Source organism: Aulostomus chinensis, chromosome 9 (genome assembly GCF_037954235.1).
Source record: "Aulostomus chinensis isolate RoL2024-O1b breed Wild chromosome 9, RoL_Achi_v1.0, whole genome shotgun sequence".
Lineage (NCBI taxonomy): Eukaryota > Metazoa > Chordata > Actinopteri > Syngnathiformes > Aulostomidae > Aulostomus > Aulostomus chinensis.
The window spans coordinates 2,940,332-2,967,173 of NC_141328.1; the positions used below are offsets into that span (position 1 = coordinate 2,940,332).

Genomic DNA, 26,842 nt, shown 5'->3' on the forward strand with positions numbered 1-26,842 from the left:
GGAACACTTGCAGCTCTATCCTAGCCGTCTTTCTCCTGCACTCTCAGGCTCAATTCCTGCTTTAAAATGTCCCAAATACTCTGGTAAAGGTCTTGATGTTTGACTGGATTCTTTCAGACTGGCTTTGAAATGCGTTTGAAGGGTAATAATGGTTTAATTTTGTTGACAAATGAGAGTCAGTTGAGGGAATTTCCTGCTTCTCTTCATGACTCAGAATCTGACGACACGTTCAAGTTTAACGGTTGTAAAAGTTCCTCTTCTCCATGTTTTCGGGGGTAAAAAGCTGTGAATCACGTGCTGCTGTTTTAAAGCCGACTCATACGTCTGCTGGTAACTTGGCTGAAGCTACACAAAAGTAGTGTAAACAGTAACTGCTTACTGCACAAAGAAAGTAATATAGTGATATAGTATACTTGTAATGAAAGTAACTCGTAATATCTAGTAGTAACTCGCTCAACACTGCCAGTGTGCAGCTCTGACTGTCTTGATGCAGCAGGTCTTTGTTCGTTGTGTGACCTCGGTGACATCCATGTGGTCGGCAGTGGTTTCCCCGCCAGCAGACACCAGCAGCTGTCGCACGGAGGGAGAGAAAGCCTACGATGGTTTCCACCACAGCCAAACCCAGAACACTGTCGCCTCTGTCACTGCAGAGAGAGGCTCTGTTCACTCCAGGCCTGCTCGCCATCTGACCCTCTCCTGCATCGTCCATCAGCCTCTGCGGTGCGCTCGCCGCTGGCCACGCAGGATGATGGACAGCAGTGAAGTAGTGGCAGAAGTGGGTAAAAGGGCACAGAGAGAGAAACAAACAGCCAGAGCTTGAGTGTGTGTGAGTGTGCGTGCGCGCCCCGCGGCCAGCCTCCCTGCGCTACATCGTGTCATGTTGGCGCTGCAGCTCGCCGGCGCTGTGCTCGTCCCATCCTATTAAATCGTTGACTGACTGCCCAGATTCTGCATCAGTGCTGCACGGAGCGCTGACTCGGGATTACAGCATGACAGCTATTATCTCACCTCATTATCCTCCAGTTGGGATGATAAATCTATTCATCACTTAAAAAAAGTGACGCTGGGCTTCCCCCGTTAGTGTGCAGCGCAGCCTTTGGCTCGCCACATTTGTGTCATTGATTCAGTGGGGCGCCGGTCCAGTGATAGTAAATACTTGAGCCTCGTGGTCTCAGCGTCACACTGGATGGCTGCCACCATCGCTGAATATGAGATACCCTCTAAATCTGACATACTTGAAGGGGATGTGTTTGTGTGTGTGTGTGTGTGTGTGTGTGTGTGTGTGTGTGTGTGTGTGTGTGTGTGTGTGTGTGTGTGTGTGTGTGTGTAAGCAAGCAGTGTCAGGCTGTGACAGCAAGGTCATTGTTGCCCTTGTGCAGATTGTACCATCCTCCTATTCTGCCCTCCCACCCCCTCATTAACTCCCCCGTTAATACAGAAGAGCCTCTATCCAGATACACACACACACACACACACAGACTCGCAGTATGACTTCAGAACTTAGGTTGAGAAACATAAATTAGAGATCTGGTGATACTGAGTGAGAACAGGCTGCACCTCTGAGTGACAAATAGAATAAATATCAACTTCATTTCAACGTAGACCATCAGATTTAAAACAACACTTAAAATTCATGCTAACATTCCGCTTTCACACCCAGGATGTGTCAACGTGTCACCAGGAGGAGGTCTTTGCTCCACATCGACTGTGAATGAGGGACTGAGCAGCTCGGATCATCTGTCGCCATGGTTACAGAAACAAAATTATGATTGACAGGTGTGACCCCTCCGCCCTGCTCCTCTTTGGCACCCATTAGCTCCTTCATCCCTCCTCCCTCACATCTAACATCTCCTGCACTCCTGCTTCTTGCCATTACTCCTGATAAGGACCTTCATAATAATCGGTAGCCGAGTCTCAACTAATGAGGCAAATGTCCAAAAGAAAGAAATAAAGAGGCAGACGGGTGGAAAGAAGACGGAGATCAGACCGGCAAAACAAACGAACGTTTATTAAATCTCATATAGAAACAGGAAGAACAACGGTCAAAGAGAGCAGAGAGGAAGAGTTCTGAGGAGACCTGCTCTGAGAACAGGCGTCTGTCTTCGTCCGCCACTCTGCAGATACTCTTCTCTCTGTCTCCGTCTTGGAGGAGACATCAAGTGACTCGCTGTGTCCAATGCTGGAGAGAAAGAGACGTTCCGGGTTGGGATTGTGGTCCTTGTTTGTTCCTGCGGAAGAACTCACGCCCGGTTTTATAGGTCGTGAAATGATCGCCTGACTTGCGTGTCTTTTGAAACGTTGTGGAGGATCTGTTGTAAGTAGGTGCTTTTGAACTCATGCAGTGTGTGTGTGTGTGTGCGTGTGCGTGTGCGTGTGCGCGGGGTTAGAGGACACACACACACCCTCTCTAGCTTTGTTCATCTGAATTACGACATCAAACTGCTTCTGCTCTCTGCTGCTCCACGTGTTCAGCAGGACTGTGGACCTGTGGCGAATATTAATCCCAGATTTAATTTCTCTTTATTTAAATATTCTTTCACGCGCTCTATTTTTTGTTTTTACAGAAGACGTGTCAGATCTTTAGTGCATGTAATTCTTTAGATACCGAACTTCTTCATTATCAATTGATGTGACAAATATTTTCTCTGTTAATGATCCAATTTATAAATTGCAAAAAAAAAAAATGATAGGAAACCAATATTGAAAAAATACATAGCGACACATACGAAGTGGAATTCCTGTCATGTGACCGTTGCTGATCGACTCAGTTTTGATTCCCCAAAGGAGCCGGATCTTATAAGTGATTTTCTCAAGTAATCACTGAAAGTTGGAAATTCAAAGATTTTTTTCAGATTATTTCTTTTTTGGGGGGGGGGAATCCGAACTTTCCAATCAGATAAACACACAGTCTCGCCGTCCTGTCTGTGAATCAAAAGTCCCCAATTTATGTGTTTTATTTTATTTCAAAATGTGAGCCAACATTCAGCCAGTTCAAGTATGTGCCAGCTGGACTGTGAGTGTGTGAGTGTGAGTGTGGGAGGGTCGTTGCTATGACGATGCCAGGCGGGGCAGGGCCATACGGTGCGGCAGGGAGGCACTGCGAGCTAGCAAGCAGCTCGTGCCGCGTCTTAGCGGGATAATCCATTGTAATCCCATGTGGGGGAGTCGCCTGCTCGTTTCTTCCCCACCACCTCCGCCGTCCTCCTGCCCTCCCTCCCACAGCCTCCCCTCACTAGCATCCCTTGGGATAGGGGGGAGGAGGAGGGAGTGAAGGAATTAGCATCTGTTAACACTCTCGCTCAGGTTAGCTCCTCAGAGGAGAGGGAGGAGAGAGAAAAGCCTCTAGCTGTCACTGCGTAGTGAAGCCGCAAATGAAAAATGACAAGGGACGACCCATTAGAGCTCCCACCCTCCGTGTGTCCTCCTCCATCCATCCCTCCATCATCCATCCCTCTATCTTCCACTCTATCCGCTCTCTTTATCGCTCTCTGCTCCTGTATGTGTCTGATCTGCACCTCTCCTCCACTCCTCCCTCAATCAATGCTCCTTCCCCTTCTCCATCTCAGTTGCTAACTCTTCATCTCTACTCGTCTTCCCTCTTCCTCTTATCCCACTGCGGGCGGGCGCCCCCCCCCCCCTTGTTCTTTTTGGTTCCAGTAATCCATCCTCATCCCCTTTTCCTTCCAGCCATCCCATGCTCTCCATTTTTACTTTCTCTTCTCACTGTACCTACTGCATATCCTCTTCCTCCTCCTCTTCTTCCTCCTCTGCAGTCCACTCAACGATGCCCGGCCTGCTAATGTCGCTGAGATCGATCCAGTGCTCCTCATCGCTGACGGATAATTGTAGAAATGTAAAAAGCACCACAGATGTGTTTTTTCTCATTAAGGCAAGGTCATTTGCTGTGTGTGTGTGTGTGTGTGTGTGTCTGTCTGTCTGTCTGTCTGTCTCAGATAGCATGTTCCCTTTTTCTTTCTGAATGGAGAGAGTCCGAAACCCTAACGCTGTGATAAGTTAGCGGTTTCTGAGTCACATGCTGTGTATCTACATGTACACATGGGTATGTGTGGGTATTCATAAGTAATACACAAACGTTTGTGCCTGTTTTTATACCTTCATCTTTTATTCAAGACGGGGTAACTTTCAATGCTGTTGTACAAAGAGAGATTCTGTCATGCTTTGGCAAATGTTGATACATTTAGAAGCTGACCACATCAGCAAAAAAACCTCTTTACTGAAAACTAAATGAGCTACTAATAGACAACTGGAGCAGCGCGGCTCGCTAGCCTGGCCCTCCAGTTGCTAGTTAGCTGACTTAGTTAAATGAAACAAACTAGCTCAGACTGACAGGTCAGCCCTGCAGTGATGAGGTATGTTTGTAGTCCAGCAGGAAGTGGTCATCTCCTGGTTCCTCCACCTACAGGAAGTGGTCATCTCCTGGTTTGTCCCCCAGCAGCCAATAGGACTGCTCCGTGTGACTGTGGGTGATTGAACCAGTAAATCAGCTCTGGGGAACAAAAGTTGATGATCTTCCAGGTTCAGTTCATCAAGATCATCTTCACTAATGAACCCTCTGATGATGCTGGAAGCCTGAATGCAACGGTTAGCAGTGCGAAGCTAACATTAGCCTATGGAGGAGCTACGCCATGGTCACATGACTTCAAGGTCAGCACCACTAAGCTTCAGGCTTCTTGTGTTTTGTGCCGACGTCGCCCTCAGCTCTGTTTGCAACCACCACTTTTAAGGCACATAAACGCCTCTAGACTCACCAGTGCGATATTTACGGACATATTTTTATGTCCCTAAAAAAAAAAAAAAAGGTGAAAGTAAATGGACTGGACTCATTTTTCTTTAGCGCCTTTCTACCTTAGCGGCAGTCAAAGCGCTTTACAGTGTCGAATCATTCACCCAGTCACACACCCACTCACACACTGATGGTGAACGCTGCCATGCGAGGCGCCAACCTACTCATCAGGAGCAAGTAGGGGTTCAGTATCTTGCCAAAGGACACTTGGACATGAGGGGAAGTGAGGATGGAACCAGAGCAGAGTGCTCCGTGTACATCGCTAGGGTTTTACACAGACGTGATCAGCTGCTCTGCCATACTGGTGTTTTTCTCTACAGGGTCACAGATACACATAGACTTGATTGATCTCATCTATAGGAGGGGAAACCACAATGTTGCTGTGCTGCTTCAGGTTGCCTCTGATACAGTGAGGTATTCTTTGCAGCCATTCTTTGACACCACAAAGCTCTGTGCAGTTTCTGTCATTGTATTTGCCTGGAGTCCTTTAATATCGCCTGTTGAGGAAAAAAATTTGTTGTAAAAATGGAGAGTTTTAATGTGGTTGGTGTAGCATGGAAGCATCCTATGATGGCTCCTGAAGGAACGAGCTGGAGGTTTCTAAAATCTCTGAGTAATAACGCTAAACAATGGGGATGGATATTTCCCAGGTGCATTAAATCATAAATACATTTTATGTTTGTATTGTTTTGTGAATATACTAATTATTTCTGGATGGCGTTACATTTGGAGTGGATGACATGATGATAATCGGTCATGAAGTATTTGGATCCGCCGCTGCAGAGAGATTTAGTCGTCTGTATCGTGGTTGCCGTGTCATTGTTTTCTGAGTAAAAACAAATAGCTTTTCAGGAGAATTCGCTAAGCTTTACAAGCGTCTAACGTTAGCAAGCTAACGTTACATATCCTCAAACGCATCCCGAGCTCCTGCACACCCGACCTTTCCGACAAAGTCTGAAATAAAAACCACCACGGATCAATAAGTAGCGCCGCCGTCATCCGTGCTTGTCAACATGTCACTGTTGGCAAGTCAGTGAATTCCCAGCTCACTAGAATACAGAATACTTGAAACCCTGACAGAATGTATCTGAATCCAAACAAGGCAAATAATCAGCGTGAAAAAGATTCGTAGTTAAAATCCCCTGCGAAAAAGTTCAATATTATTGCTGTGCGGCACCACTTTTCCTCCCCTGATATTCAGATGCAAGTGAGATGCTGTGACCGACCGTCTCAGAGCAGATGAAAAACCTCGTGTGTCAGCTGAGTGAACTCTGCTCTATTCATGAAATGGCGACTTATTTCAGAAACGTCTCTTGAAGGTGAATATCAGAGGAAGCCGTATTCATTATGGTTGTGGTAGTGATCTCAGACAAACACACACACACACACACACACACACACACACACCGAGGCGCTTAGTCTGAGGTGACGCCCCGAGGTTCGGTCAGGACACAAGGTCACAGAGATCTGCTCTCTCAGGGGTCAGAGTCATGTCCTGTACCATGTGACCATGTGACTGTATGACGCACAGGTTGCATACATACTCCCTCACAAACACACACAGGGCAGGATCATATGATGTAGCTGTGTAACAAACATTTCCATTCATGCGTTCTCAATATGAGCAAACACACACACAGTCACAAATACAGAAGGTCACTTTGTGTGTTGTCTGGTTGCCACGAGGATAAGAAGCAGATATTTGCATTTGTGTCGGTGTGAAATGTTAGCTAGAGGCAACTGGTAAGTGTGGAATAAGTTATTGCGTGAGAAACATGCTTACTGCCATGTCATGCTGTCATGTGATTCTTCAGGCTGGCTTTTAGAAGACTGTCAAAGAAACATGCAAAGCTTTTGGGGGATCTTCTCTCATTGTCCAGTAATTTCAGGAGCAGAGAGCCACACTAGTTAGCTTAGCACAATGAAGTGTTAGCATACATGCAGCGAAAGTCCTCAATACACTTCATCAATATCACGAGGGTGTAGAAAGTGTTTTGTGAAAAGAAAATCATAGAGGAGGAGACATTGTGACTTCAAGGAAAATTCCAGTGCAAAACGAACCTCGGGTGTTTTCTTGTATTATCAGGATTTCGAACGATTGCAGGGATTTGTTTTTACAGCATCCAAATGGAACCCAGTTTTGGCTCATACCACTCGTTAGCTCCCAACGCCGGTTGTGGGGGCAGCGCGTAAACAGAAGAGTCAGAACAATAACATACACTCAACATAGCAAAACGCCTCGGTGGCGATATAAGTAGAGCCTCGACATGTAAACCGAAGCACTGAGAACTTTTAAAGTGTACAGAAAGTGTATCAAAGAGACAAGTTCATAAGGACAGTACTCGGCTTCTGCAGGCAGTGGCCATCTTGGGAAACAAGGCATTGCCAGTCAAATGTTGAACGACATGCAACTTGACCTGAAAAGTCACATGGAATCTCGCGTGGCTCGTTGTTTAGCAATTTCACGTTTGTGAAAATCAATAAATCAACGACTAGAAGACCAACTGCAGCCACTGGCGGATTTTGTGAGAGAGGATGGGGAGGATGACTTCTGGACAAACCAACACCCTGAACCTGATCTAGTTGACGCTAACACTTCCCATTCACTGCCTTCTTTGTGCTAATCCAGCTAGCATGGGTCTCATCTGTCTGACGCCGCACAGAGGAGAGAAGAGTCTGTCTTCTTCTGGCTTTGGGGACGAGGGACAAGAGAAGGAGAATGAAGAGCAGTTCCCAAAAAGCTGATTTGTTCCTTTAAGAGCAGGGAGCGAGTAGTAACACGGAGGCAACATTGGACGAGGAGGATTAGATCAAATCCTTTCCAGGAGTGACATCTGAGAGGATGAGGAAGAGGCTGAGTTCATTTCCACCTCAGCGGGGAGTGTATTTGCTGCTGCGCCCCCCCAGGGCCACTGTTTACACAGCCTCGCCACATTAAAGAAACAATCTGCTTAATTAATGCCGAGGTTTTTAATCTGCCGACCCATTTAAATCAATGCACAAGTGCCCCCGTCATTACAATAGATGCATTGATTTGTTGTGTTCTCCCCAGCGAACGAGTGAGATGTAAAATATCTGGAGATGATTATTAAATCATATTGATTGAAACGTGCTCCTTCAGAGCTGCACTCAGGTGATATACGTCTCATTTTTTAATTAAAGGGCTGTTGCTCTCAGCTTCAGGGACATAGATCTTCTCTCTAATTAAAAATGACCGCACGTTGACTTAACAGGCGGCGCTTGGTGGTGGCTTTGCTGCAGAGGGCCTCGTGGTATCATCAGTGCGTGTTTGATACTTTCAGTGTCGGTGCTCCCAGAGAAGCTCCACCGTGACTGTTAATCCTGGTTTAATTCTGACGACGTCTTCCTCCAGCGATCCACACCATCATATCTGCTGGTATGAGGAGCTCTCAGCATGAATCCGCTGCTCTGACCTCTGCAGGCGCCCAAAAACACATGAGAAAACATAATTGGCAACCAGGAATGAATAATTGAACAAGCCTTCATTGTAGTGGCTCAATCTTTAGGAACAATACATGTTCCCAGTTTAATTCCTGTGTTAGATGTTCTTGTTTCTCTTCGTGTATGTATCTGTGTGTGTGCATGCATATATAATATATGTGTGTGTGTGTGTGTGGAGAGAGATTATATATAGTTCGATATATAGATATACATATAGATATTCATATACACACATATATATGAAACCTCACATGACTTCAGGAAACAGTTCGTTTATCTGAAACATTCACAGATTAACGGTGAAGACGGTGAAGTTGTGCGGTTTCTCTCCCTCGCTCTCTTTCTCTCTCTGGCTTCTTATTCACAGAATTATCACGATGCCAAACGTCTAAATGTCACCAGGATCTTGTTGTTTTTAGTTGATCGTCACAATTAAAGTCAACATCGCCGACGTGGATGAAAAGATGAGGACGAGTGCGATTCAGGAGATGTGAAAGGCCCCACGCGTCAGTCGCCGTCTTCCACGCCGCGCTTGGTCGAACAGCTTGACAGTCAGACAGTCAGAAGCTGTAAACACACAGAGATGCTCGCAGAGCGTAGCTCCCACTCCCCTTCATGGACTCGTATTAACGCTGATGCAGCACCTCTCTGACGCTCCTTGTCCCATTGCATCGTGGGTAGAACTGTCTCAGTCCACTTTTCCTGCTCCTCTCAGGGGGGTGCAAAGGCTTTTATCAGAGTTCGCTTAGATAAAGATGACAGAGGAGTGTGTGTGTGTGTGTGTGTGTGTGTGTGTGTGTGTGTGTGTGTGTGTGTGTGTGTGTGTGTGTCCTTGACATGAAAAGGTATTTGACCTCTCAAGCACCCCCCCGCTGCCCTTCAGGCTGCAGCTAAATAGTCAACACTGCCGTGCATCACTGTCACGTCGCTGCCACCTGGGGACTGACTGAGACGGAATAGATGGAGAAGTGGAGGAGCAACAGAGGGAAGGATCTCATGTGTGGAGGAGGAAACGAAAATAACTTGGAATGTAAGCGGGAAAAGGAGAGGAGAGGGAGGAGAAATGGCATCCGCTGAAGGAGGAGTGATAGATCAGGCGTTGCCTCCTACAATGACCGTGTCACAGCTGCCAGAGGTGCCAGGGGTCTCGGTCGGGCTCCCTGAGGTACAGAGTGATTGAGGACCGTCTCAGACAGAAGGTGACTCAACATGCACGTATCAGGTTGTGACTCTGATGCAGGCGTCCTACGGAGAGGTTCTAAGACGCCTGGTGTCACCGGTGTCCCACCAGTCTTTTGGTTAAGTTCTCTCTCCCCCCATCTCTCTCTCCATCCTCCCTTGTTCTCTCCTCTCGTTCTCTCTACTTGTAAAGTGTCATGAGATAGCTTTTGTTGTTATATTGGCGCTATACAAACAAAATTGACTTGACTTGAAAAGTATTTGTCGGAATGTAAGCTGATGAAGTGTAAGCCAGCACCACGGAGGGCTTAAATGTGAGCTTTGTCCAGTCATCTGAGGCTGAAGGGATCTGCGTCACAACTCCAGCGTCACAGTCATGCCTCTCTGGAGAGAAGGAGAGACTTGAAACAGCGGGAATCTTTCACGCGATGAATTCCCGACGGTGCAGCAGAGCTACTAGTGGTGGCGGCTGCTTCCAGAAAGGCCGAGAGCGTAGATCGTTTCATTCAAGAAAAGACAGAGGGAGCTCAAGAAGTAGTGCGCCGAAGTGCTACTGCTAGTAAAGGGCTGAAAGCGCTCACTATGAGGGAATTGCGTGTGAACCACGTGTGATAAAAGCGGTCACATGACATGACATGACATGACTCAATTATGAGGGTTTTTGCAGGACTGATGCAGTAGTTTGCCCTGTGTAATCTGCTGACTCGTAGCGTGTTGCTCTGGTCACTGTTTAATGTTTGATATTCCGGGGAGAAAAAACCCTGATAACTTGTCATGTGACTTGTGTGCAGGCACTACACGTGACATTTCACTGGCGAGGGCGAGTTGTGCTGAGCGTCCAACTACGTTATGATGGTCTGGTCGTGGACCTGCAGGATCTGATGAGCGCAGCGTCGCACAGTTTCTCGTGAACATTGTGGACCCACTCACAGCTGCGTTGAGATGAAACTTAACTAGGAATACAGCGTCACTGGCGCTGTGATGCGCCCCCCAGTGCTTCCTGCTCGCCCTTGAGCCTTTAGTGTGGGATGCGGCGTTCCTGAGATATCACCTTAATGAGACCAGCAGCCTCCTGCTCCCAGCATAAATATGTGGCTGTTCTGGATTCCTGAACATCTCTGTCAGCTCCCACTTCCTGTTCCCACAAAGTTGGAACCAGTGTTGTCTAGCATGGCGTCAGCCACCGTCAGAATTGCGGGTGTCTTCATTAACGTACCTTCAATGGAACTGCGGGTCCTGAAACAGCCCCCGACCAAAGAATAGAGAAGTATGTGGAGGTCCAGGACAGACGCCTTCACGAGGACACAAGAACACACCTGTATCTGCTCCTCATTCAGGGGACCTCTTTCAAGTCAGGCCATTATCCCAGCGGAGGATGTGACAGCAGACCAAGTGTGCTTCTTTGTCTCCTTCTCTAAGCCTGCGAGAGACGAGTAATGGAGGAAGACCGCAGCGAGTTTGTGACTGAAGTCAAAGAAAGAACGAAGCCAGGGACAGAGGAGAGAGATGAGGAGAGGGAGAGAGAATGGGAGACGGGGGAGAGCCACTCCCTGTTCAGCAGGCAGTGAAAGGAGAGAATACAAAGAGTAGATGAGTCCAGATCCCCGAGTGAGTTGGGCCAGCATGGAGGGAGGGAGGAGGGTGAGGCGATGGCGGTGGTCTCGCTGCAGAGGGGGGATTTGTGTTGAGGCGGCAGGAATTAGGTTGGCCTTCGCTTCCTCGCATGAATACTCTTTACCCACACACACACACGCACACACACACACACACACACACACACACACACACACACACACACACTCTGCCATGCTTTTTTACCTCCGAGTCTCAGGGCTTCCCTCTAGCAGAGCCTCCCCCCTCCCTCCCTCTGAAGGACCTTTATTGGCCTGTAAAACCCATGTTTACATTGCCAAATAATAATGACAAATAAAGAAATCGATTTAAATTAAAACACTGTAAACTTCAAACTGTATCTAATAAAAACAATAAGAAATGACCAAAGCCGTAATAAATGGAACAAAAACCACAAAGAAATATAAATAAAAATAATGCTGTTAATACAAATTAGCATGAAAATGGCTTAAATACCTCAAATTGATGCTTCATCATAACGTAGTAATATATTACAATGAAAACACCACAGCAGGTTTCACAAGATTCATTGTGTGCGTGTGTGTGTGTGTGTGTGTGTGTGTGTGTGTGTGTGTGTGTGTGTGTGTGTGTGAGTGAGTGAGTGAGAGAGAGAGAGAGAGAGAGATATTGTAAGCCAAACGTATGCTAAAGTGAGCGATATTTAAAAATGTGATGCTGGAAGAAAAAGGAGAGAACAGTTCTCTCCCTCTCCCACGTGCCTGTCCCTTCGCCTCAGTCTCTCTCCTCCCATCCCCCATCTCAATCCTTCCTTATCCTCTCCTCTCTCTCCTCTCCTCCTTTCTGCCTCCACCCCCTGAGCCATGACCCCTTCTCTCCCTCTCTCACCTCCTCCCACCCCCCGACCTCTTTCCTCCTGCCTCTCTTTCTCTCTGTCTATCTTTACCTCCATCCTTCCTCCTCCCTGTGCGGCACTTTGGGCCCCACCCCTCCCTTCACCCCCCCAAACCTCCAATACAGTCGATACCATCCTCAGCCTCCCCTCCCTCCCTCCCTTCCTTCCCCTCTGCATCACTTTCTTTTCCTTGCAAACCAGCCTCCTTTTTTTTACTGTCGACCCATTAAAATAACGTCTCCCTGGGCTTCCAGCTCTCTTTCCCTCTACCCCTGAATAGTAAAATCTCTCCATTCCGCCTTTTCAATCTGTAAATTGGGGTAATAACAGAAGTTGCGTGCAGACTAATCTTTGGAAAATCTCCTCCTGTCCATCCACCCATCCGTTCTCTATCGCTATCATCGAAACTACTGTGGACCAGACCACTGCTGACCAATGATACTCTCCAGCCAGGCAGCCATCCATCCATCCATCCATCCATCCATCCATCCATCCATCCATCCATCCATCCTGCTTGGCATGAACCATTAATTCCATGATCACTTATTTAGTAGCTTGTCAGCTCGAAAACAGATGCTGACAAGAGGAAGAGGAGGAGTTGAACCTGCTTCACCAGCTTTCTGTAGTTGAGTCTGATTAAATCAACTGGATGTGAAAATTTTCACAGGCGGCCCGGTGGAGCAGTGGTCCTCACTGTGGCCCCCACCAAGAAGATTGTGGGTGGAGCCCCGGCTGGAGCACGGGGTCTTTCTGGGTGGAGTCTGCATGTTCTCCCTGTTCCTGCTGGGTTCTCTCTGGTACTCCAGCTTCCTCCACAGTCCAAAGACATCAAGAGGGACCAGGTTAATCCAGACTCTAAATTGACCGTAGGCGTGGCTGGGAGAGCCAATGGTTGTCTGTCTATATGTGTTGGCCCTGCCATGGACTGGGGACCTGTGCAGGGGGAAGGCTGCTGGGATAGGCTCCACCCCCACCACCCTGAACAGGAGAAGAGGGAGAAGATGGAGGGATGGATGGACTGCATCCACCTTTCAGTCCTCTCCACAGCCAGGAGAAGGAGCTCGCCAGCTGACCGCTGCCACAGGCTGCATGGACTTACTGGGGAGATGTGGGGGCAGAAACTCCTGCTGGAGGGTCTGAAGAAGCTCTGACAATGACACAGAAACTTTCCAGACAAAATCCGATACAATTAAAAGCAAATTTACAGAGCCCCCTGGAGAGAAAACCCACTGATGATGTCAATCAACGCTGCAGCTTATTAAACTTGGTGGCTGAGCTGCTGTTTTGGACCAGATTGTACGAGTGTCCCTCATGAGAACCATGAATCCTCAACTTGCTGTTGGTCCAGTCCACATCGACCCCTTCTTCTACTTCGATTTGACCATTTTTAACTGAACCATGAAGACAATCTAGCAGTAGTTGAGATGATTTTCCTCCCTGCTCTGTTTCTCCCACCACGTATTAGAATGATGGTTGTGTTAAAGGTCACCTCGAATGAAAATCGTCATTTTCATGTTTTTGGTGTTTCTTCAACGTCCTTCAGTTGTGGGGGAGACACACCAAGTGTGAGGCAGTGTCATCACCTCTGTTTGAAGTATCTCCCCTTTTTTGAATCGCCACGGGAAAATGGACCAATGCGTTTTTGGCTGAAGTGTTACGTCACAGTTCAGTCAGTGCCCCCCCACTCACACACACTGAACCCAACCCTTTCACACACGCTCCTTCTACATGTTTCGGGAGGGGGCGATTATGCGAGCGAGCCGAGTGAGTGCAGCTCTCTCGGCTCGCTCGCTAGCGAGACACAAACTGGAGCCTGCAGCAGCAGCACCGACTGAGCAGATTGATTGAAGGAACGGCCTCGATAGAATTGAGACCTTCGTTTTATCTGCGCTGTCTGTCGCTAGCTAGCCTGGCCTGGCTTGAGGGGGAAGGAATCTCGCCAGCCAGGCAGGCTACCAAGGGGCCAGGCCACCGGGAAAACTCCCGGTTGTCCCGACAGCCACCCCGCCACTGCATATACGGCTGGATCTGCGACTGGGCCGTGGCTACTTGGTATCTTATCTTACGAATGCTGTTGTATGATATGGAATGTTGTCAATTGACAGTAGCAGTCACACTTAGCACCGGCGACAGTTCGCCGAGAAAGTGGGAGTGCTTTCTTTTCAGTGACAGTGAGGGCAGCCAATCACCGAGTAGTCGTTAAATGAGGTTGCCAGATAAACAACGGCAACCGATCGCTGTCAACTCATGCACTTGCATAAATAATGAGGTTGCCAGATGAGGTCAGAAAGGACCCCAATAGGGACAAACGAGGCATTCTAAACCCAACATGGTAACATAGCGGTTTCAGGGAGCCTTTAGGAAGCTTTGAGCCATGACAGACCCAACCATTTTTAGTGGGGTTACAAATCACACCACAGAACAAGAATTAATACCCCCTTCAACCTCTCTATGGCACCTTTAACGAGACCTTCTGAGGGCAAAAAACGTACTTAGTGATGGAAAGTTTGTGGGTGCAGCTTTGTTTGAATCCTCCCTCTGGACTGGCAGAAAAACAGGAGGAGGAGGAGGAGGAGGATGTTCTATCATATATGAAGAGGGAGGAGGAAGAGTTTTTGATGATGATAATGAGACGGGGACGTGGGGGAGGGGAGGGTTCCTCTGTCATAATGCAGGGTGTTGACTGTGTTATTGTCTGGTCAGGCAGCAGACTGGATGGCTTTAATCAGATAAACCGAGTGGATCTGCCTGCACGCTCCACTTGACCCGCTACAGCAGCAGCTGCACGCCGTCCGTCTCCCTCGCCGTCGCCCCTCACTCTCTCTCTCTCTCTCTCTCTCTCTCTCTCTCTCTCTCTCTCCAAACACAAACCACGCCTGAGATGTGGTTTTGTTTATCAGCTGTTGTTGCTCTTTTTGTGCAGGCGCATGATTTTTTTATTCACCCAATTGTTAAAGGCTTGGCTTCTAGGGGGGCGCTCCTCTCACTTTCTCCTGCCCGGGACCTCAATTTGACTCTCACTATGACGCCTACTAGAAGAGACGCTGCTCTGCCGCGATGCAGAGATGTTTAATGTGAAGCTTCATTGCTAGTACAAGCTTTAATCACCATAAATCTGCTCCTGCGCCGCTGATCTGACCCTCCAACGTATCGTATAATAAATCAGAGGAATGTAAGATGAGATTCGTTTTTGTAAAGATCTGATTTCCAGATTATTATTTCTATAATTCGTGAAATACTTAATGGAACACATCATGATTATACAATTAGCCATCATTCACCAACCAAAGACAGTGATATGGAAGTGCTGACGATGCTCGACATTGGAGAGCGAGTTTTCTAATTGTTTTCTGCATACAATGAAGTGCTCAGCCTCTCTCTCCCCCTGACACTCAAGGAAAGAGAAGGAGGCTGAGTTGATGCTGTACATGCAGTGACGTACAAGCCAGCTTTACAGATGTATTTTTGTTGTAATTTTTAGTACAGCTGAAAGGGCAAAGTCACTGAAATTCTGTTTTTCAAAAATCGCACAAGGAAAATGGCACTAAGTTATCAAGAAATTAGAAAAAGGGCTGCTTCATGAAAATAAGGACAAAGGATAGAACTAAAAAAGAAAGTGTTAATCATTTGTAATCCTACGTTTTGTTGCACAAATGTACTTGAGAGAGCTGTATTTGTGTCTCTGTAAGATCTGTTTAGCTAAAATGACTCTTAATGGATTTAGAAGATAATAAGCAGCTGAGACAAACAGATTTCACACAATAGGGAGTTTCTTTAGCTGCTCGCTAACAGAGCCTGGAACTTGGTGGGTGAAAACTGTCCACAAAAAAATACAACGAAGCATGGAAGAGAGAGAGAGTAGGTTTAAAGACGGAGAGGATGAGTCAAAGGCAGCGTGCAGACCTTGAACACACCGGCGCTGGGGAATCATGGTCACACAGTAAAATGTGAAGTTGCCATGTTGAACTTCTCTGTGTTCGTTAATTGAGGGCAAGTTTGTTTCCAACTCCTGTCGAGTCAAAAAGAAAACTGTCACTTTTTGAAAAGGCCTCTCTCTCTCTCTCTCTCTCTCTCTCTCTCTCTCTCTCTCTCTCTCTCGGGTGTTGTCTGAGCTTGTTTCACACACCTTGATGCGTGTTTGTCTGGTCATATCTGGCGACGCACCGTCTAACTTCATATGTTATTTAATATGTCCGTTGAATGTCCCGTGTTCTCCAATCACACATCCCGTTTTCCAGCGTGTGACATTCCTCTCGTCTGTTTCTCTTGTCAGATGATTCATCGTCAGAGAGCGGCAGCGGGAACGGCCTGCCCGCCCTCACCCCTCCCTCCTCCGCTGTGATGGACGGCGCTATAGTTAGAGAAGCTGAGGTTGTCAATGGCAACAGTGGCCCTGCCCCGCTTGACTTCAGCACACCTACTTCCTCCTCCTCCTCATCCGAGGACCAGCAGCCGATGAACCTGAGTGACCCGCCCCCTCAGCGGCTGCCTCTGGCCACCTCACACCTGCCTGTCACCGTCTCAGCAGCGGCCGCCGCGCTGCTCGGCGCCCTGCATCCCAGTGCCCCCGAGGAGCTCCGGAGGAAATACCCGCTGGCCGCCAAACCTCCTCTGGCTCCTCATCCGGCCCTGCCTCTGCCCCTGCCACACACACACGCCCCTCACACACACACACACAATGCACACACAACTAGCACACACTCCCACACACACGCTGCCGAGCTGCGACTGGACCGTGACGGCAGGGACTACGGGGGCAAGGTGAGCGTGTAGCCCGACATGCTGGGATTACAAACAGTTGTTTACAGGAGATTTAGAGGAGGAGTTTGTCTGACATCATCTAATCCGGTTCCTCTCAGGGTTCACATCACGCTGGTGGGTCAATATTTACCCATCAGTCCATTAACAACACCTGCTCCTCCTGAAAACACACACACACACACACAGGCGACACTCAAAGGAAAGGAGACTAACCTACATACCTTCAGACTGTCAGATGATAGGCACAGAAACAAGCGCGTAGCCTCCTCAGTCAGGTCGTTGTCCATCGTCCCCAGAGCCAGACAAGAAGATAGAGACACTTCTCTCCTCCGCGCTGCATCACAGAGCAGAGACCTACTAAGCTAGTTAGCTTAGCACAATGAATGGTAGTGGGTGGGAAGTGTTAGCTTTACCAAAACTCATCATAAGCACTTTACTCCAAAACAGTAAACCTGCATTAATATAACAAGGTTTGTACATTACATTTCTTATGAAATAACAATTTAAAGTGAGGAGACATCGTAATTTTAGAGTCAGACATGCAGCTGGAACTACTTTCCTCACTAGGCGCAGTGATTTGAAGCAGCGTCACAAAAGCAAAACAAACATTTGACAATTAAATGAGCAGCCGCTGCTACTCATCATGGCTGACTGTGGAAGAGAGGATGAGGAGGATTAGCGCTGGACACACTAGCATCCTGAATCTGAGCTAGTTGTTGCTAACACTTCCCACCCACTAACATTTACTGTGCTAAGCTAACTAGCGTGGCTCTCTGGCTTTATTTATTGAACACCTTTCAGCCAAATAAATTCAAATTCAAAAATGCTTTATGAGAAATTCACCAAACGGAAGAGACTGAAAAAAAGAAAAATATTTAAGAATATTTGAAATGAATCAAATAAGATGGCAAAAATATGATCTTCATGTAAATGGAGAAAGAATAGATTAATTGAAATAAAACAGTGAATGAATAGATATTGTACAAATATACCACTGCAATAAAATAAAAAAGCATTAAATAGATTAGACAGGAAAAGTGATAAGAATTCAAATGGATATGTAAGTAATGTAAAGTTAGTGACTGTAGATACAACACCACCAAGACGTTTAGTGTTTAACTTTGCAAATTTAAATATAGAATCTGAGAACAGTAATACTTCAGTTTGGAGGTTTCCTCTCAACCCGCTGAAGTACTCGTATACTTGGTGCCGAAATAGAAAAACCTAAAGGATTTAACTGCTAGAAAATTTGTTTTTATTCATCTTGAGCTCATCTGCACACCAGCTGCTTTGCTCTGAATCACATTGCTCCTTTAATTCAAGTTCAGTGTAAAAAAAACCTGAATAATCAGTTTGAAATGAAATCTTGGTTTGATTATTTACTTAACTGTCACATCCACAATTGCGACAACCTCTGAGCGATGAAGGTGCAGGGGGCCAGAGCCCATCTCGCCGTCCCTCCCCCTCCTCCTCCTCCTCTTACTGGCTTTGTGCAGCACAGAATAACAGAAGCTGACAGACAATGCGCGGCGGCCTTGGATAGTTCCCTGGCACCACCAGGCAGTCCGCCTCAGAAACACAACCACAGCAACACACAAAACAAAGCGACACACACACACACACACACACACACACACACACACACACACACTCATTCAGCCTCCCTTATCTTCCACCTGGAGTATCACCGCTGATATCCGGTTGCCATTTTCCCACCCACGTTGTTAAATAGCCAAAGTTCTCGGTCTCAACTGTGTATCTTTTTTTCAGTGTTCCCATGTTCCTGTCTGGGTATGATGTATCGCCAGAGCTAGCTACTTCCTGTTAGCCCTCCGCTAACATGAATGATGAGAAATCATGTAGTCATGTGACTCAAATTCCAATGGAAAGATTAGCTTTTTTGGGGGGGGGGGGGGGGGGGGTATTAATCCACCAGCAGAGCCGAGGACGTAACCTTCCACAGCCTCACCTCTGGTAGCATGAATGTTAGAGGTGCTGGCCTCGCCCCTGGGGGTGCGAGCGCCCTCTGTGCAGGTGGAGGGGTATGGAACAGGGACTACAGTTTTGCAACCACTGATTTCGAGACCAGTTACAACCCCTTGGTACCACTGGTTGGATTTTGTACTCAGATTAAATGTTGTGCATTAGATGCACACTAAAAAAAAAGGACCCTGCGCAACAGTACAACCACTTTTGTCAAACTTTCTCACACACAAAGACTTCAGCAATCTGCTAGCGTCTCTTTGTGTGTGTCTCTCTGTCTGTGTGTCAATCTGTTTTCTTTCTCCTGTGTGATTTCTCCTCTTCTTTAACATGTTTGTGTCCTTGCAACAGGTCCCTCTGCTCTCATTGTGTATCTTTGTTCATGTATTTGTATACCAGTCATGTACTGAGCGACTGTAGAAGCAATTTGCTTTTGTCTGTCAGGGTGACTCATTGTGTTCTTCCTCCAGGTATTCATGTGCATCTAGAACTGAAGTTGAATAGATAACCACATACTTTTCAAAGATTCGTGATTCTCTCTCCTGTATAGGTGAAGGTGTTTACCCAGGTCGCTTTGCTACTCATAAACAAATCCATCACTTCAGAACAGCCAACTTGATGAACTACATGGTTAAATACAGCAGGAATTTTAAACTCTCTCAGGTGGTCTCAACTTAACGAATGATACCTGAATATTCAGGCTGAAATTTCTAGGACTTTTCCAAAAAATATTTATGTCTCCAAAACCTCTGTTGCTTTCATTTGCTTCAATAGAATTTCATTGGGTACTTTGGTTGAAGCTTCAGCAGGAGTCTTAAAAAGTCCAAAATTTAACTCGCTGAAAAATCCTGATCCAGGAGAAAGAGAAGCTGCCGAGGAAGCTGAGCTCTTGTTGTCATGACAGTGAACCTCAGCACCGTCTTAACACCCAGCCTCACGTCACGCTTTCCTGCCCTGACTTCTCAACAGTAATTAAACATGTGGCACCTCTCAGCTTCTTGATACTCGTTGGAATCGAAAGTCTGCGTGTTCGGGTCACATAATTGTAAGATGATCCTTTGTTTCGTCCATTAACGTCTCTGCAGCTGATATTTGCCCCTCAGGAGGTCAGTCCAGCGTCTCCACCAAAGACCTAAATCTTGATATTTACTGACCTTTTTATTGGCAAACTGTCAAATCTTGAAGAGACAACGAGAGTAAGTGGTGTGTGATTGAGTTCACTGGAATAACGAAGCACGTAAGCCCATAAAACACGGAAAACACACACAAAGAGTCTGTGTTCTTACGGGTGTTGCTACAGTGATATATATCCCTTTTAGGCAGTAACATTTTTCAAATAAAATGTCAGTAATATAGTTAGTTACTGTGTCTGGTATGGCATCGCAACCCAAAATTAACCCTCTTGTTTTTCACTTTATCTTTATTTTCCAATGGAAAAGCTGATTTATTTCCCCTAAGAAGCTCTAGGAAGCTGAGCGCTGCTCCGTTCTGTCCAGTCCAGAGTGAGTGTTTCCCTCCCGGAAGCTTTAGGATCCAGCCTGGAACTTCTCAGACCTTTAGGAGTCTTTGACCAATGAATACATCATGGAGATGCTTGTCTTTGTTGGTTTAAATCCATCTTTGTGATGGCTTAACACTGCAGGAGAGAGGAAAGAGAAGTAACTATGGACACAAGATAAAATTAGACTTGATGCAGTGATCGATACACGTGAGCCCCTGAAAGACATAAGAAATAAGAAAAATGATGGTTATATGATTGTAAAATTTGAGTGTGTGTGTGTGTGTGTGTGTGTGTGTGTGTGTGTGTGTGTGTATGTGTGTGTGTGTGTGTGTGTGTGTATGTGTGTGTGTGTGTGTGTGTGTGTGTGTGTGTGTGTGTGTAGTCCCCCCTATACAGTTCAGGCGGCAGCTACGACAGCATGAAGATGGACCTGAGTGCTGAGGACCTGACCATGGGTCGCCATGGCAGCCAGGTCGCTCCCGACGATGATGACGACGACCACGATGACCACGACGACAACGACAAGATCAACGACACAGAGGGAGTGGATCCCGAGAGACTAAAGGCCTTCAATGTAAGTCAGCGGTGGAGCGCTGGGTCAGAGCCTCAGCTGTCTAGCTTGATGTCCCCGCTGGGAACAATAAGGTGTCTCTTTAACCTCATAAAGAAAAAATATGGAAGAGCCCAGAGTCCGCTCTTCTGTTCAAACCTGTCAGAGTCATCGATCAAACCAGTGGAAGCTCCGTGACCTTCGGCTGAAACACACGAAGGAGGCGGAGCAGCTCAAGTCTCCGTCTATTAACACGTGAAGAGCCACTCGTTAGTCCGTGTGAGCTGGAGACGGTTAAATGGTCATGTTTCTGAGCGTGAGTCTTCACTTTCAGGAGATGATATATGACACAGATGTTAGTCAGCTTGTTGTGACCATGTACGCACGCTGCAGGTCAAAGATGTTGAGGGACGCTAATGCGAGATCATAAAACCATTTAAAGGTGCTATGTGTAATTTATGGAGGCCTCTGTTTGCTCAGCATGTGTCTCCAGGCGTGTGCGTCCAGAAGGAGGATGTTCTCAGAGACAACACCTGGATCAGTCGGCTCCGTTATCTACATGGAACAGTTCATTTTGATCAGATCATGAAAAGCTTTTTACTTCCCCTCTGGGTGCTTTTATTCTCAATGAGGTGTTTGATTTGAGGACTTTTACTTACTTTGGGCTTTCAAACTTATGATAACAATGTTTGAGTCCAGGTAAACAGGTACAGTGGCTCACTATCACCTCCTAGGTTCCTGAGATAAAACATGATAGCGACACTTTGTGGTGGTGAGGTGGTTTCCAGTATGAGCTCACTCACACCGTGAAGATGTCACTCAGACTTATGTCGTGGCTACAGCCGCACCTCCCGACGACCTCGCAGAGCCGTTAGCTAGGTTGCGGATCCTTTTCCTCACCCGGTGGTGGTGCTGTCTTGCAGATGTTTGTGCGTCTGTTTGTGGACGAGAACTTGGATCGGATGGTGCCCATCTCCAAGCAGCCCAAAGAGAAGATCCAGGCCATCATCGAGTCCTGCAGCAGACAGTTCCCAGAGTTCCAGGAACGCGCCCGCAAGCGCATCCGCACCTACCTCAAATCCTGCCGACGCATGAAGAAGAACGGCATGGAGGTACTCGATTCTTTCTTTTGTTTGTTTGCTATTTATCAGATGCCTGATTTCTTAAATCAGTTTGTGTCATCCCCCCCCCCCCCAACCTGGATCTGCTCCACCTTCCTGCTGCTAAAGGAAGGTTCTGGTGGCTGCTGTTGCAGGATCTGCTTGCTGATTGAGAATTGTTGGGTGGGGGTTCATTGAAGGAGGGAGGTGCTGGACCTGCTCTCCTTGTTGAGTGTCAGGAAGGAACTTTGGTTAGGATTTGGTGCCACACAAATAGAACCGACGCGACTCATTGAGATTAAGATCAGTTTTCCAGAGAGCAAGAAACTCAATCAGCAAACATCAGAACATAAAGCTTTAGAACACCTGAGGGAAATCCAAGACTTTGTTTGTGTAAAGTTTGTCGTTCATTCGTCGGCACCTGGAACCAGCTGCCAACTTTGGTCCGGTGTGAGAATGACGGATACCTGAGATGAAGGCAGCACACAATTTTTCCCTTAGAAACTGGAGTCACACCAGAACTGCCAGATACACTGGTACAACCCCAGTAGCTCGGTGATAACAAGCTGGCTGGAACACGTTAGCATGTAGCAGGAGCAGCTAGCGTGTTGAGATGAGAGTTGAAGCTATGCAAACTCACCTGGGTCCAAACTTACAGAGTTCTGGGTTGTTGTGTGTGTGGGAGGTCGTGATGGTGTCCTTGAGGATGCTGCTGCAGGCGTGCTGGACTACAGCCTGGCTCGTTGCTATCAGCACCTTCAGAATACTGGTCTGAGGTACTGGTAGACCAGGTGGTTCTCGAGGAGGATGAGCAGGCTTTAAGCAGTGAACCACCAGATGGTGACCAGTATCATCTCTCAGCCTGTGGCCGGTACCAGCTCTGTCCTCTCCTGACACGTGGAGGCTCCTCTGTTCTCCTGGTAGCAGGGGGTGGTGCCAGCTAGTCTTCCTCTTCCTCGCTAGCTGCTCCACTTCCAGCTATCCCCGTCTGAGATGAAGCCCCCTTTTCCATGTGCCAACAAGCCCACGAACATCCAGCTTTTGTCTGCAGCAGGAACAGGTTTAATCAACATTCAGTCCCAGGAAAACCACTCCGCCGTAGACACAGGGAGCATTCATCTGCTCCGCCTGGACAGAGGGAACAAACTCACAACCAGAGACTGCACAAAGGATTTTGGGGTTTAATTCTCCTAAATGTTAAATTTGAGGATGAAGTGGGTTTGTTGTTTTTGGTTTTTTTTTGTTGCAGGTTCCTGGAAGTTTATCCTGGTTGAAACTTTACTGTTCTACTTTGAAGTCATGAACACAGGAGAGGGGTATATAATTGAAAATGAATCGCCACTTGTTTCTCACAGCTTCTGTGGTTTGACACTAGTTGCAGTTACAGGTACTGTGTACATTTACAGTAGGAAATACTGCTGCCACTTCTACATAATTATTTCCTCTCAATCGTCGTCTTTATTGAGGATTTTTTAATATTAATTCAGGTATTCTTGGAAAAAAAAAATCATTACACGGACACTCGTTGTGTGTATTTCCAGATTCAGAATATTTATATTTGTTTTAAAGTATTCACAGGATTTGTACCCCCTGAAGTACTCCCGCTCCTGAAGTACTCCCACTTCAAGTGCATTCCTGTTTGATTCAGTATCTTTACAAACATAATGGAAACTGACAGTGTTGAATGAGTATGTAACAAAGTTGTCATGTTTTGAGCTCGTTGCAGCGGATGTATTTTTAATTTCAGCATTAAGGGACGAAGCTGTCACGTTCCACCGTGTACAGATGACTCGCAGCTGTAAATGAGTCGTATCTATGGAAACAACACGTGCTCATCAGTTGATTTGAGTTTTCAGATGCCACAGTGTGGTGAGTCTTCATGTGAGAGCTAATAAAGACAACGTGGCAGCAAATCTCCCAGTTAGTGAAGCAGCAGGTGTGTCCTGTCAGTGCATTTTAGATTCGATGAAGTGACATCAGCAGGAACCAGCCGAGGACGACGTGATCGTTATTGCAAGATGACAAAGAAGTAAAACAAAGCCCAGTTGGTTGGATAGTGACCTCTCTGACGCGTAGCAGTCCAACACACGTCACGCTGAGGGCTGGAGTGTGTCTCTGCCTCCACTTCCTCTTCCTCTTTGAGTCATGAAGTTCATATTCCAAACACACGTTCTCCATAACACTGAAGCGCTGCTCACCAAGTTCTCATCTGAGTGAGTGGTGATCATTTGCGATAAACCAAAATGTTTCATTGATAATGGCTGGCAGTGTCGGAATAAATGACTGATAAAGGAGAGGTGCATGATGGGAACTTGAGGTATCTTCATACATGGACCCTGGAGGGGTGAAAGGCAGCTACATGATGGGAATGTCTCTGCTGCCCCCCAGTGGTGAAGTGTGTTCATTCACACTACTTTCATCTTGCCAGAGACGTTTTCATCTCACGACCAACATCGTTAGCGTTCGTCTCTGCAGGGAAGCTGCCAAAAGCACAAATGTTGTAGTTCACGTGTCCTACACACAGGTCAGCGTGCTTCACAAGCAAAAGAGGCAAAGAGCAGGAACATGAAATGATAAGCTTCCATTAAAGTGTAGACATGTTTAAGTCATTAACAGAAGCAGCTTCGAAACACATTCACTAATGAAGGTTTCATAACTGGCAGGTTAGACGAATGTAACTCTCCTTTCTCAAAGAAAACAGTCACCGAGCGATGAGGGAGAGTCACATGACTTCGTCTGGCTCGTGCTGTCATTCTTACCTGTGTTTTATTAGCATTCAACTGTTTAGCCCCTTGAGTTATTCCACAAAGGGTTTATTCATGGTTTATTGGTTTTGTGCAGTTTTCCTCATTCAATTTTTAATCGTCACTTTGTTGACAGTTTATTATCTTCACAATGGCTCTCTGTTCAAGTTTAAACCTCCTTTTTGTCATACAGTTTATTTGAAAGGTGCTCGATAAATTAAGTTTGATTTAGCCTCAGAAGTGCCCTTGGGTCTATATTTAGGGTGCGTCTGAGTTCCAGCTGTTTGCAGCATGCTGGCTAAAAGCCCTTCCAGCATGTTGGGTTGTAGTTCTGGGCGCCGGCGGCGGAGCAGACCCCTGCCAGGCTGCTACTCAGCCCACATCTCTGGGAAGACTCGCTGGCTCTCTGATTATATCCAAACTCAATGAAGGTGAACGCAAGCGATGATTTCTGGAGGCTGGGTGCTTTACTCGTCTGTGACGGGCGACTGTGCAGCCCCAGCCCAGCATGGCGTGATGGATACGGCAGACAGCTGAATAGGGACAAATCGGAAGGATACAATCACGTATTGCCATAAATTAATGTCCTGATTGCTTTTTTAGTTTTTAATCATATCTTTAATGGTTTTAATCTATCAAGGTAGTGTGTACAATCAGATAAACATACATAAAATCAAATCAAAGGCGAAGCTGTACAAACGTAGCTGCAGTTTTATTTATGTTAGAGTCATGATTCATTTTATCACATACACCAGAATTCCTTGACAGCTCCTGGGATCCAAGGGTTTGAGGATGTACGGATTGACACGGGGCTGGAAGGGAAAGGCGCTGGGAGCGCTCCTTGCCAGTTAGCTTGCTAGTAAGCAGCTGGGCCAAAAGCTGGAGAAGTTAAATTGGTGTGTGACAAACAAACATTTTGAAGAAACTTTATCACGATTCATGTCAGCGAATCGAAGGTGAGAGGTGTTAAGTAGCAGACACCATGCTAGTGTGTTGGTAGCGTTGTCCCTCTGCTGTTAGGGGCTGCAGCTGGATGCTACTGCTAATGTCAAGGCCAAAGCATTCAAGACACTGTGGAGCTCAAACCTGCACATCCCCAGGTTCTGTCCATCTCCAGGCCGCATCGGCGCTGTTAAAGAATTAAAAGCAGCAAATGTATTTGTCTGTGTTTGCTCTGTGCTGCTTTGGACTGGGAGACACAACATTTCACTCTTAATGTATGCAAGTACACACAAACGACAAGTCTTGAAAATGTAGCCAAGAACCATTTTTCTTTCCTAGTGAGCCCAGTTTAGTTCTCTTCATTTGTTTTTGTGTCTTTGTGTAATTCTAGCGGTCTGTCTGACTCGTGCCAGTCACCAGTGAAGACGTCCTGTTAGTTCTGTTCACCCAGTGACATCATAACCAGCTGCTACTCTGATAATAACATGTCACAACCGTGTCGTGTCGCCTCCAGACCCGTCCGACTCCACCTCACCTCACCTCAGCCATGGCTGAGAACATCCTGGCTGCCGCCTGCGAGAGCGAATCACGCAACGCTGCAAAGAGGATGCGCCTCGAAGCCTATCACGTAAGTCTGGTACATGGGTGCTGGATGGACAGACATTCTCAGTATCCATCAGTGATGGACGTGAGCAATAAGAAAATAGTTCAGCAGAGTCATGGATCAGAATAGTGATTCTCCTTGACTCCTCGTTTGCCAGTGAAAATGTTCATAAGGGCGTGCACTTGTAAAAATCTGCAGTCCAAACGGCTACTAGAGGAAGGGAATATTCGAAACACTTCAACTTCAAAATTACTCTGCGTTCCTCACATGAACTGACAAGCCTCTTAAAACGATTGTGTTAAATACAAGGCAAATCCCTTTGAAGCTGAGTGTAAAGATCAAAAATCCAACATGGCTGCCACAGGAAGTCAGCAAGAGCCGGTTGGACCAAAGTGAGAACATTTAGCATTTCACAGGATTACATTTGAATGACACTGATACAAATACAGGATTATATTATATATATATTATATATATTCTATACAAATACAGGACGCCGTTGTGTTCAACTTAACTTTTGTTACCTGATATGAGGGGAAACAACAGATTTTGATTGGCGACAGAAACTTGCCTCAGTTGAGGTTAACGGGGTTTGTCACTTCTTTATGAATCTCCTCACTGTGGCTCTAATTTGCAGCTACAGCAGGTGCGGATGTGTTTAAATGCAGTGACTGATGACCAGCTAAGTGGCCTGGGTTAGGGTTCGGGTTAGGGTCATCCTGATAGT

General features: G+C 46.7%; 1 protein-coding gene across 1 annotated transcript in view; it reads left to right on the forward strand.

The window, feature by feature from the left end:
* The window catches only part of LOC147255405 (nucleolar protein 4-like), a 114,788-nt gene that overhangs the window by 84,995 nt on the left and 2,951 nt on the right, over positions 1–26,842 (forward strand). The window contains exons 6-9 of the mRNA XM_086213098.1: positions 16,204–16,691; positions 20,558–20,749; positions 21,649–21,837; positions 26,026–26,139. Of these exons, the coding sequence (XP_086069224.1) occupies positions 16,204–16,691; positions 20,558–20,749; positions 21,649–21,837; positions 26,026–26,139 (983 nt within the window). The remainder of the gene's footprint in view (positions 1–16,203; positions 16,692–20,557; positions 20,750–21,648; positions 21,838–26,025; positions 26,140–26,842) is intronic.